At 30.8% G+C, this 11,375-nt stretch overlaps 2 protein-coding genes across 2 annotated transcripts; both read right to left on the reverse strand.

Moving 5' to 3' along the window:
* Window positions 1-2: 2 nt before the first annotated feature.
* On the reverse strand, window positions 3-2,340 carry LOC8279202 (L-type lectin-domain containing receptor kinase IX.1). The gene has a single exon (XM_048375329.1). The coding sequence runs from the start codon at window positions 2,338-2,340 to the stop codon at window positions 211-213; it is 2,130 nt and encodes a 709-aa protein (XP_048231286.1). The 3' UTR covers window positions 3-210.
* A 2,609-nt stretch (window positions 2,341-4,949) lies between these two features.
* LOC8279201 (L-type lectin-domain containing receptor kinase IX.1) lies at window positions 4,950-7,082 on the reverse strand. Its single transcript, XM_002518286.3, has one exon. The coding sequence runs from the start codon at window positions 7,080-7,082 to the stop codon at window positions 4,977-4,979; it is 2,106 nt and encodes a 701-aa protein (XP_002518332.3). The 3' UTR covers window positions 4,950-4,976.
* Between the last annotated feature and the right edge of the window lie 4,293 nt (window positions 7,083-11,375).

The following is an 11,375-nucleotide window of genomic DNA, read 5'->3' on the forward strand; positions in this document are numbered from 1 at the left end:
GACACAATTACACCAAACAGACATAGCTCCTGCTTTTAGGCTTCAGTAGCCTTATTCATCACTAAGAAACATTTGTAATGAACCAATTGAAATATTGTTAACTAGATTAATTAGAAAGTGGAGGATATGTAGCTTTATGTATTCTTCGAAATACCACATGAATAACACTTAGGATACATGGAAATCTCCAAGGAATTACTGAAATTGAGATTATCTAGAATTTAACAAGAGTGATACAGAAGGAGATGATGCTCCAGAAGATGACGTGACTTTTGATGAATCAGTTATGACTTTGTAAGTTGAATTCTGGGTTGGCCTTCCGTTACTGCTAGCAGAATTATAAGATGAAATGAGGGATGTTATAGATATTTTCATTGGAGGAGCAAGATAAGCCGGCACAGGCATTTCTGATGGAAGATCAGGCAGCGGAGCTTCGGGACTAAGCAGAACATTGATCACTTGCCTTATAGACGGACGAAATGTTCTGTCAGGATGCACGCACCAGAGTCCAACAATAATTAATCGCACCATTTCTTGTTCTTGAAAATCTCCACAAAGTTTGGGGTCAGCTGCTTCAAGAAGTTTTCCTGTTCCATACAATTCCCAAACCCACTCCACTATTCTTGCTTGTTTTTCTTGCAGTTTCGGTTCTACAACTCTTCTTCCACAGGCTATTTCCAAAGCAACAACTCCAAAACTGTATATATCGGATTCTTTGCTTACCTTTCCAGATGTGAAACATTCAGGAGCCATGTATCCCATTGTTCCTGCTAAAACTGTGGTTTGAGCTCCTTTTGCATGATCAACAAGCCTAGCTAACCCAAAATCCCCAAGTTTAGCATCAAAACTGGAATCCAACATGATGTTACTAGATTTGATATCTCTATGCAGCACGCATTGATCGCCTTCTTCGTGTAGATACAACAATGCAGATGCCAATCCTTGTGCAATTTTGTACCTAATTTCCCATGTCAACAAGGTCCTTCCTTTGAAAAGGTGGGTATCAAGGCTTCCATTAGGCATGAATTCATATGCGAGCAGTAGTTCTTTTTCATGGCACCAACCAATGAGCTTGACCAAATTCCTATGCCGCATTCGGCTAATGATTTTCACTTCTGCGGCATACTCTTTGATTCCTTGCTTAGACTCCCTTGATACCCTCTTAACAGCAACATAGCAGTTGAGATCCTTCAAGAAGCCTCTATAAACCGCACCAAATCCTCCTTCGCCAAGCTTCTCTCCCTCGGAAAAATTCTTTGTTACATCAACCAATTCATCATAAGAAAATTTTCTTGGTCCTGTCCCATTCTTGAAATCATCACCGAAAGAAACTTCTAAGACAGAATCATCATTCATTTCTACTTCTTTCTTCCCCTTTCTCCTTAAACTATAGAAAATGAGACCTGCTGCGGCAATTAAAGCACATGCTCCTCCACTCAAGCCTGCTACAATTCCTGTGTTACTTTTATTGTCGTTCGGAAATACAGGATTAGCTGCAGAATTAGCATTCGGGATGTTCACAAGATCTACAATTTTTGAACTTGATTTAAACTCCCACGATGTAATTCTGTTCACCTCATATAAAGCTCCTGTACTGGCGGAGAACCCAAAAGTAACCCATTCAGGTAAACACTTGGCAAGATCAACTACAGCAGATATGTTACCATGCATTTTTGAGTTGTTCATACAATCAACGTAAACGAAACTGACATTCAAAGTCTTGTGGCTAGAATCATATGTAATCCAAGCATCTGTTCTGCTCCCTTCCATCACATTGCTAGGCCAAGACACATTAACAACAGATTTCATGGACCTGATATTGATGCCAACATGTGTACCTACTGGATCCCAGGGATTTTGAAAGGTATCGAACTCCACAGCAACGAACTGGTTTTCTTCATAGTTCAATGCATGATTGACATCGTCATTCATGGCTAGAGCAAGACCGCCACCAGATTTCACATCAGGGTGGATTCCTGAATCATTCGGAGCCAGGAAAAATGCTAGCCCATCTCCGAAGGGAGATTTATTGCTCGAGTTGATAATAAAGGAGAAATGGGTAGTAAAGTTTGTCAAGTTTCCTGATGCCTTGTCCCAAAGGTGCAATGGTTTTCTATACGTGGCTCGACCAACACTCCCTTCCCTTTTCAAATCACTCAGGTTTATGATGAGTTCAATACCTTGTTGGCTCACACTTGTATCTCTTTCTGTGAAAATCTCAGGATGGTTTGAATCAAAGCTGGAGTAGCTGAAGTTCAATTGAGTTGCATAAGCTTTGAGAGTGAGAAATACGAAAATGTTAATGAAGAGAGACTGAATAAAATAAATAATTAGTGACATGGAACGATTTTTCAAGTATAAATGAACAATCATGGATTACAACTAGAAAGGGAAGGAAGGATTGTTTAGGACTGTAAAAACTCTCGTTACATAATATTGATTTCATTTTGACAGAGACGTGGCAGGCTTCCTTTGTCTCTTGCTTCAACCTAAAAATTTTACAGGATATTACATCCTTGGACTGATCAACTCCGGTTCTGAATTCCCTGTTCATGGAACAATCTAGTAAAATATTAAGGGAAGATAAAATGTTGATTGGTCAAGGACTTTGTTCATATCCAATCTTGACAAATGATTGAAGGCAGATGAGTTTGTTTGAAGGGGACTTGAACATTTTATAGAGATGGCAGACTGCAATGAAAGAATTAAATATGTCCTGCAATTCGAGTACTTGTAGAAGAAAAATTATATATGACAAAAATACATAGTTTCTTACGACAATTCCTGACATTAGTGGAGTCCTGAAAACTGAAGAAGACAATTAAGGCAGTTTATGATGGTTTCAGAATTATGAAGAAAAGCAAAACGGAAAAAGAACAAATAAAGAAATAAGGGAACCTAACCTATAATTGCTTGCTATTTTTTAACGAATTGAGCAAATAGTGCATTTATCCACCAAAATTTGCTGAAATTTTTTAATCTTTTAAATGGAGACATATTGGTAAATAGAGAACATTTTCCACAATCGACGTCTTTGTCTTTAATTAGATGAACTGAAGTGTTTGAAGTTTTTTTTATATAAAGTTGTTTGATAAAGGAGATAAGGCAGTGCATAACATTCCCTTAGCACTAAGATCACATCTCCTTCCAAATATTTATCAAAAAATTCCTGGAATTTGTCTAAGACTTTCACATGCATCAAGTCCGGTTTGGATAAAATCGTTTTGAATTTTAGATTATTTATGATTTGGTCATTTCAGATTTGGGTCTTCTCGAGTTTAGAGAATTTCGGGTTCTGTTAATTTCAAGTTCGAGTTGGTGGGGTTTGGACTGAGCCTTGGTTTTGCTTCTTTTTCGGATCTGGACCATTACGAGTTCAATTTGAGTTGTATTTAGATAAAATTTAGTTCAGATTGTCTCGAATTTCGGATTGAGTTTCAAATTAACTTATCGTTCGGGTTAATTTTTAGATTAATTTATCTGATTTTATTTTTTTATCACAGAAATTTTATCCAATAAAATTTTATATATTTAATTTCTTAAAAATTTTCTAGTTGAAAATTCAAAGTTTAAATTTTTATATTATGATGGACCATTTTTTACTTTATATCTGCATGGTTGTCTCTTTGTTGAACTATTATTTTTATTTACTTTATATTTTTCTTTAAAAACTATAGAACAAAATAAAAAATTATTAATTTTATTAATTTTAAGAATAATTAATTTAATTATTTAGTTTACTTTTAAAAGTGATGTAAATTAAAAGAGTTTAAATTCAAAATAGTGTCAATATTAAAAAATTATTTAATTAATTTTTATCAATTAAATTTCTTGAATTTCATTAGACTACGGCTTAATATTATTAATTTAATTTTTACTCAAAGCTTAATTTTATTTTAGTCTTAAATATTATTTTTTTCATAAATATAGCATAAAATAATTTCACCTTTCTCTTAAAGAAGAATAGAAATTAAACTAAATTACAAGATTCTTAACTTTAATTATTTTATTGGATCACCTTTTAATTATTTTATTTTTTAATTATATATATATATATATATATATATATTTATAAACTCAAGCTAATTATTTTATTTAACGATTAACAATTTATAATGCAATAATTTTAAGAGATTAAGAATTTGAAAATTATATTACAAAAGATATTTTTTAAAAATTCTAATTAGAAATAAAATATATTAAGAAAATTAGTATTAAAATTAGGTATACATGATAATTATATGTTACCAAAATCCTACTTTAATTTTAATAAAAAGTTATATTTCTAATTATTTTAGATTTTGAATCGGATTGTGGCGATTATTAATTTGGGTATTATTGAGTGTAGGATCGTGTCAGTCTTGGAGTTGAATTATTTTGGGTTCGAGTTATTTGCAGTCTTTTACTATTTTGAGCTCATGTCACTCGAATTTCTTATCACTTCGATCTCGAGTTGCTTCAGGTTTGAGTTATTTCAGGTTCGAGCAATTTTGGTTTTGGATCATCTCGAGTTTGGATCTTTAGTTTTATATTGAAATTCGGGTTTGGATAGATCAAGTTTCAGGCCAGTCGAATCTTATTTCTGAGTTTATATAACACTTTGTCATCTCTATAAAATAATACTTTTACTATAGATATCACATTCATATAATTATGGACAAAACCCTAACCATATTATCTATCAAATTTTACAGGAATTGACATCTGCTTAATATATACTTCTCCGAGATATCATTCAATTTTATTAAATAAATTTTTCTAATAGAATTTCTAAAATTGAACATTCAATTTGTAGAAATATAAGTGACATATTTCTATTTAATTGAGATATATGTCAATTATTTGATACTCAAGTGTAAAACATTAGTACTATATATCATCCAACTATTCATTGTAATGTATACATTGATAATGAACTTATGTTATGTTCGACAAAAGTGATACAGAAGAAGATGCTCCAGAAGGTGATATAGATTTTAATGAATCAGCCGCATACTTGAATTGTGGATTGACCTGATGCTGCTGGCACTACTATAAGATGATGACATGGATAGTTTAACTGGAGGAGCAAGATAAGCTGGCACAGGCATTTCTGGTGGCAGGACAGGCAAGGGAACCTCAGAACTAATCAATAAATTGATAACTTGCCTTATGGAAGGCCGAAAAGCGTGGTCAGGATGCGCGCAGCAGAGTCCAACAATCATCAGTCTCTCCATTTCTTGTTCATTAAAATCTCCACTAAGTTTGGGGTCAGCTGCTTGCAGAAGTTTTCCAATTCCATACAGTTCCCAAACCCATTCCATTAGTCTTGTTTGGTTTTCTTCGATTCCTGGTTCGAGCACTCTTCTCCCACATGCCATTTCCAATGCAACAACTCCAAAACTATATATATCTGATTCCTTGCTTGCCTTTCCTGTAGTGAAACATTCAGGAGCCATGTATCCCATTGTTCCTGCTAAAACTGTGGTTTGAGACCCTTTTGCATGATCAACAAGCCTAGCTAACCCGAAATCCCCAAGTTTAGCATCGAAACTGGAATCCAACATAATGTTGCTTGATTTAATATCTCTATGCAGCACGCACTGATCACTTTCTTCGTGTAGGTATAGTAATGCGGATGCCAATCCCTGTGCAATTTTGTACCTCACCTCCCATTTCAATAGGCTTTTGCCTTTAAAAAGGTGAGCATCTAGGCTGCCACCGGGCATGAACTCGTATGCAAGTAGTAGTTCTCTTTCATGGCACCAACCCATGAGCTTGACCAAATTCCTATGCCTCATTCGGCTAATGATCTTCACTTCTGCCGCGTACTCTTTGATACCTTGTTTAGACTCCTTTGACACCCTCTTAACAGCCACATAGGAATTTATTTCCTTCAAAAAACCTCTATAAACTGCTCCAAATCCACCTTCACCAAGCTTTTTTACCTCTGAGAAATTATCCGTTGCATCTGCTAATTCATTGTAAGATAATTTTCTTGGTCCTGTCCCATTTTTGAAATCATCACTAAATGCAAAATCAAAGACAGGATCATCCGTCTTAAGTTGTTTTTTTCTCCTTAAGAGATATGAAGCAAAACCTGCTCCAACAATCGAAACACAAGCTCCAACACTTAATCCTGCCACCAATCCTATAATTTTACTTTTGCTTTTTTTTGAAAGTAAGCCAGTATTAGCTGCAGGTGTGATATTCGCAGTGCCTGCTGGATCAGACTGAGTGGTATTCAGTTCTACAATGTCGGAGCTTGAATTGAACTCCCATGATGTGATTCTGTTCATCTCTTTGGAAAGTCCAGTGCTGGCAGAGAAGCCAAAAGTAACCCATTCAGGTAAATGCTTGGCCAAATCAACCACAGCTGATACCTTTCCCTCTACAATTGAGTTGCTATAACGATCAATATGAGCAAATTTGACGCTCAAAACTTTCTGGCTTGAATCATATCTAATCCAAGCATCTGTTGTGATCCCTTGTCTTACTTCACTCAGCCAAGAAACATGCTCAACAGATTTCATGGACCTGATATTTATACCTACATGATCATTTAAAGGATCCCAGGGATTTTTATAGGTATCAAACTCAATCGCAACAAACTGATTTTCTGCGTAGTTCAATGCATGACTAACATTGTCATTGATGGCAAGACCAAGACCACCACCAGCTTCCATATTTTGAGGAACTCTAGAACCATTCAGAGCAAGAAAAAATGTTAGCCCATCGCCATAGTTGGATTCACCGTTTGAGTTGATGATGAAGGAGAAATGAGTAGTGAAGTTGGTGAGATTCCCTGACACTTTATCCCAGAGGTGCAGTGGGTTTGTATATGTGGCTCGACCAACTCTCTTACCTTGATCTGTACCACGCGTGTTAGTGGTGAGGTCAATTCCTTCAATGCTCACACAAGCATCTCTTTCAGTAAAAATTTCAGGATGATTTGAATCAAAACCAGAAAAGTTAAAGCTTATTGGAGTAGCATATACCTCCAACGTTACATGAAACAGGAAACTGGTCGTGAAGAGACTGAGAAGAAGAAAACAAATAATTGATGATTGATGATGAGAATTCGAGGACGACAGAACAGACATGGCAACGGAAAGAAGGAGAATTTCCTGGAGCCTGGAGGCTTGTAAATTACAGTTAGTTCTTCCATAAAATCCTCAGATTTGGACAAAGACAACTAATTAAATTGTTATACTCACCAAAGTGAACAGTTTTGCTACCAAATGGATTCTGCTTTGGTATCAAGGTCGGCATTTCTTGAATTCATGTAACAAGCTATAGAGTTAATGCTTTTCTTTTTTGAATTCCAAAAATAAAATATACCAACAAAGAAATGCTATGACTGTTTCAATCTTCTGCCAACCTCAGCTATCTTTTAAAGTTTACGCTTAGTTAATGATGCCATTTGCAATATTTCTTTTTTCCTCTTAGTTACATCCAAAAATTATTAACAAGATTTTGGTTTGGCTCGAAGTAATATATGTATATAACTATGTTTATAATCCCTATATTTAATTAATTGAGCATTGGATTGAACTAGGCAACATCTTGACTTTATTATTTATTTTATAAATCAAATTCAATTTGCAAATCGATTCAATTTCCTCAGGTTTTACTTTAGTCAGGTAAGAGATAATGTGATATAAATACTTATTTTTATGGAATAAAATTCAATTTGACTATCCAATTTATTGTGCGACCTTAATTTGGTGCTATTGAAAGATAATTTAATTATATTTTATATGTATATAAGAATTTTAAGAACCTAAAATAAAGAACAATTTATAATTTTCTCTTAAGAGTTTAGACCGACAATTGAGGATACTTACAAGGAATTTATATTGTGCACTTTTAGATTGATTCCTACAATCTGTAATAGAGCTGCTCATTGGCTTTCTAAAGTTAATTATTTTGTTGTATAACTCTGGCTGGATTTCTGATTTCAGCTGAACCTGAGAAACTGCTCTTGCAGGATGTCTTATCCTTGATTTCATTGAAGTTATTCATTCAGTTCAAAAGAAAAAAGATTTGGATTTGAATCTTGCCCAATCTGACTGTTAGGGCTTACATGTTTAACCAAATCTAACTCAATATACCGACCCACTTTGAAGTTTGGCCTTAGTGAAGATCTAGTATAATAATCCTTTCTCTCTTCCTCGCACCCTTCTGTCGTACATCTTGCATCACATTGTAATATGGTTCGGTCATATACAAGATATGTGTCAAAATTCTAACACGTATTTTTTCGAATTTATATTCATTAAATTAATATTAGATATTATTAAACATATACTGAACGTTTATTATTTAAACATTAATTATTCATTGTTTATTAATTTTAATTTATTAAAAAGAATTTATACCATAAATTTAAATATTTATAGGATAACTAGCTTGATTTTTTTCTTTATTAATTGTAAAGACGACTTATTATATATTTAAGTTATATATATATTTATTTGAATAAATTAATAAATATGGTATTCATTCATAATGAATATCCATTAACAAATTAATAAATATTATACTCATAAATGATAAATGCTTATATTAATCACAAAAATATTTAAAATATGCATCACAAAACAATAAATATAACTTTCATAAAAAAATCAATATCATTTTTATCTGAAAATAAATTTTTCACTGATTTTTATAACTATTAGATTGAAAAAAATAAATTAATGAATATGTGAATTATAAATGATGAATATCTTTCATTAAAATAATGATTATTTAAGAATTGATGAAATACAAAATGAACATCGTTGCAATAAACAATAAATATTATCTTATGAAGAATGATGAATATTGATGTCCATTATAAAAATGTAAAAGTTTTGATTATATAATTATAAATTATATATTGATGAAATTATTAAATTTTTAAATATGTAAAAGAAAATATATTCACTAATAATATAGAATTTTAGTATATAACGACTTACTAAAAATTATATTATATTAGTTTTAATTGATAATTTATTTCATTATTTACCGTAAGTATATTAATTTTTAATTCTTGGAAGTATGACTAATTGAAAAAATATAAAAATATATGTTACCAATTATATTAAATTTTAAATTATATTTATCTATAATATAAATATATTAAATTTTAAAATATAAAAATTGTTAACTTATGGTACTATATTTTGATATATAGTCATTTTTAACACATTAAATTTAAATTTATATATAATAATTAATTTATTATTATTTATAAAAATATTATATAAAATGTTAAAATGTTGAAAATTCTATTTAATTTTATTTATAAACTCAATTTATATTATTATTCAAAATTAAAATAATTATGACAATTATACAACACAGTAAAAAATTAATTTTTATAAATATAAAAAAATTTGTTTAATATATAATTCTGAATTATACAATATTAGCTTTATAATTTATTTTATTATAATTTTAAATTTAGAAAAAAAAAAAAAAAAAAACTAAAACATTGGGACACAGTCCCATACGTGTAGCCTTGCCTCGGGACCACACAGCAAACGTGGACACAGGTGCAGGGCATTCCTCTATGTCCAATGTTCTTTCTTATTTTCTTTTAGAAAATTACACCTTTTAAAGTATTTTGTCTAATTCCTTCAAGAATCTAAATTCATTAATTTGATTCTTTTTAACTATCATTAACCTCTTAATCTTATTCTCCTCATAATATTTTTTTTAATTTTACTATTTTAGAATTTCGCAATTGTTATTTCTTGAATTTAAATTTGTGATGGATTTACAAAACTGGACAAGTCTCTTTTATTAATAATTATTTTTCGTAAGATGACTTCTTAATATCTTTCTATGTTGTTTTTATTTTAATTTTGTACATACAATTAAAGTATTCAATGAATTGATTGAGCAATTTAAGAAAAATATTAAAAAATACAAAGAATAAATAATAAGATTGCCTATAATAAAGTAACTACCATGCCGTTTGATAGTCGTCAATTTCATACAAACATAAACTAGAATTGCCAACAATAACATAGCATACAGGTACAGTCATACAGAATATAATATAATATATATATAGTTCATTAATTATGGAATCCATAGAATCTAAAATTGCTTTTTTAATAATTAATAATAACCTTAAAGTCTTAAATAAGTCCTACTTTTTTATGATAAACAAATCATTTTTATTTAACTAAAATAGAAAAATAATTTAACACTGAAGCCAATATATTTTTCTAAATACATTCTAATAGAAATTTTTTTTACTTAAATCTAATTCATATACTATAATCATGAGACATACATATAAATATTTATAATATTAAATAATTAATATATATTTTATTATTTAAAATTAATAAATATATATTATCACTTATCTATTCATTCTTATATAATCTAACAATATAAGCATTATAATATTACATTAAAAACCTGAAAAAAACACTACAAGGATAACTTGCTTAAATAGCATATAACAGACAGAAAAGTAGGACAAGAGATGTCATATGTCCGACCACAAAAGATTTCGCACCAAGTGCCAGAAAACATATTTATCAGACCCAAATTTACAAGACACTGACAGGACGACAAGGCACAGCAACCTGAAAAGCAGTTTCTCACTAGAAAATATTACATTATACAGCCATAGAATCCAGCCGGAGCTCCTTGTAACTCATTTTTTAGCCAGGCCATCTCCCACAGAGTTTGCTTCCCTTAAGATATGAGGAAGTGAATTAAGAGGTTGTTTAGGAATAAGCACTTCATTGCGGTGCATCACATCCCATGATTGCCGCAGAGAGTTTTGCAAATCGCTATTCAACCAACTTAGTGCAACCGTGCAATTTGATTTAATCAATATAGGACAATTGGAGAGCATTTCAGAAAAGTTGTGAGTTATGCTAGAGAAATTAAAAAATAAGAGTAAAAATCGAATCAATTAAAATACTAGTTCTAGTCATTTTGATATTGATTGGATTCAAGTCCAATTTTATTAACTAAGTTCTAAGATCCTCGCATTCCAACTTTTGTCTTTACGATATTTTGTTATCTCTCGGGCTTAATACATACAACAATATTAGTACAAACTATAAAATATTTATGGTACCTCGACCAATTCTTATGCAACTATGTGTATATACTTCAACGAATATAATGTATGTAGGAGTATTTTATATTTTGACATTAGATGACTAACACATACTCAGTTATTTAAAATCATAATATATATATATATATATATATATATTAATTTCTGAGTTCTAAAATTATTTTGATATGTGTATTTAATTTTTAACACATAAAATTTTTATTTTGACATATGTACTATTTTTAACACATAAACTTTATATTTATGTGTAATTTTATAATTCTTTCTATTAATTTATTGATAATAAGTTACATTC

This window comes from Ricinus communis, chromosome 6 (genome assembly GCF_019578655.1).
Source record: "Ricinus communis isolate WT05 ecotype wild-type chromosome 6, ASM1957865v1, whole genome shotgun sequence".
NCBI lineage: Eukaryota > Viridiplantae > Streptophyta > Magnoliopsida > Malpighiales > Euphorbiaceae > Ricinus > Ricinus communis.

What these genes read in the sequence shown, in the direction of transcription:
- LOC8279202 (XM_048375329.1), bottom strand. Translation starts at nt 2,340, where the DNA reads ATGTCACTAATTATTTATTTTATTCAGTCTCTCTTCATTAACATTTTC.
- LOC8279201 (XM_002518286.3), bottom strand. Translation starts at nt 7,082, where the DNA reads ATGTCTGTTCTGTCGTCCTCGAATTCTCATCATCAATCATCAATTATT.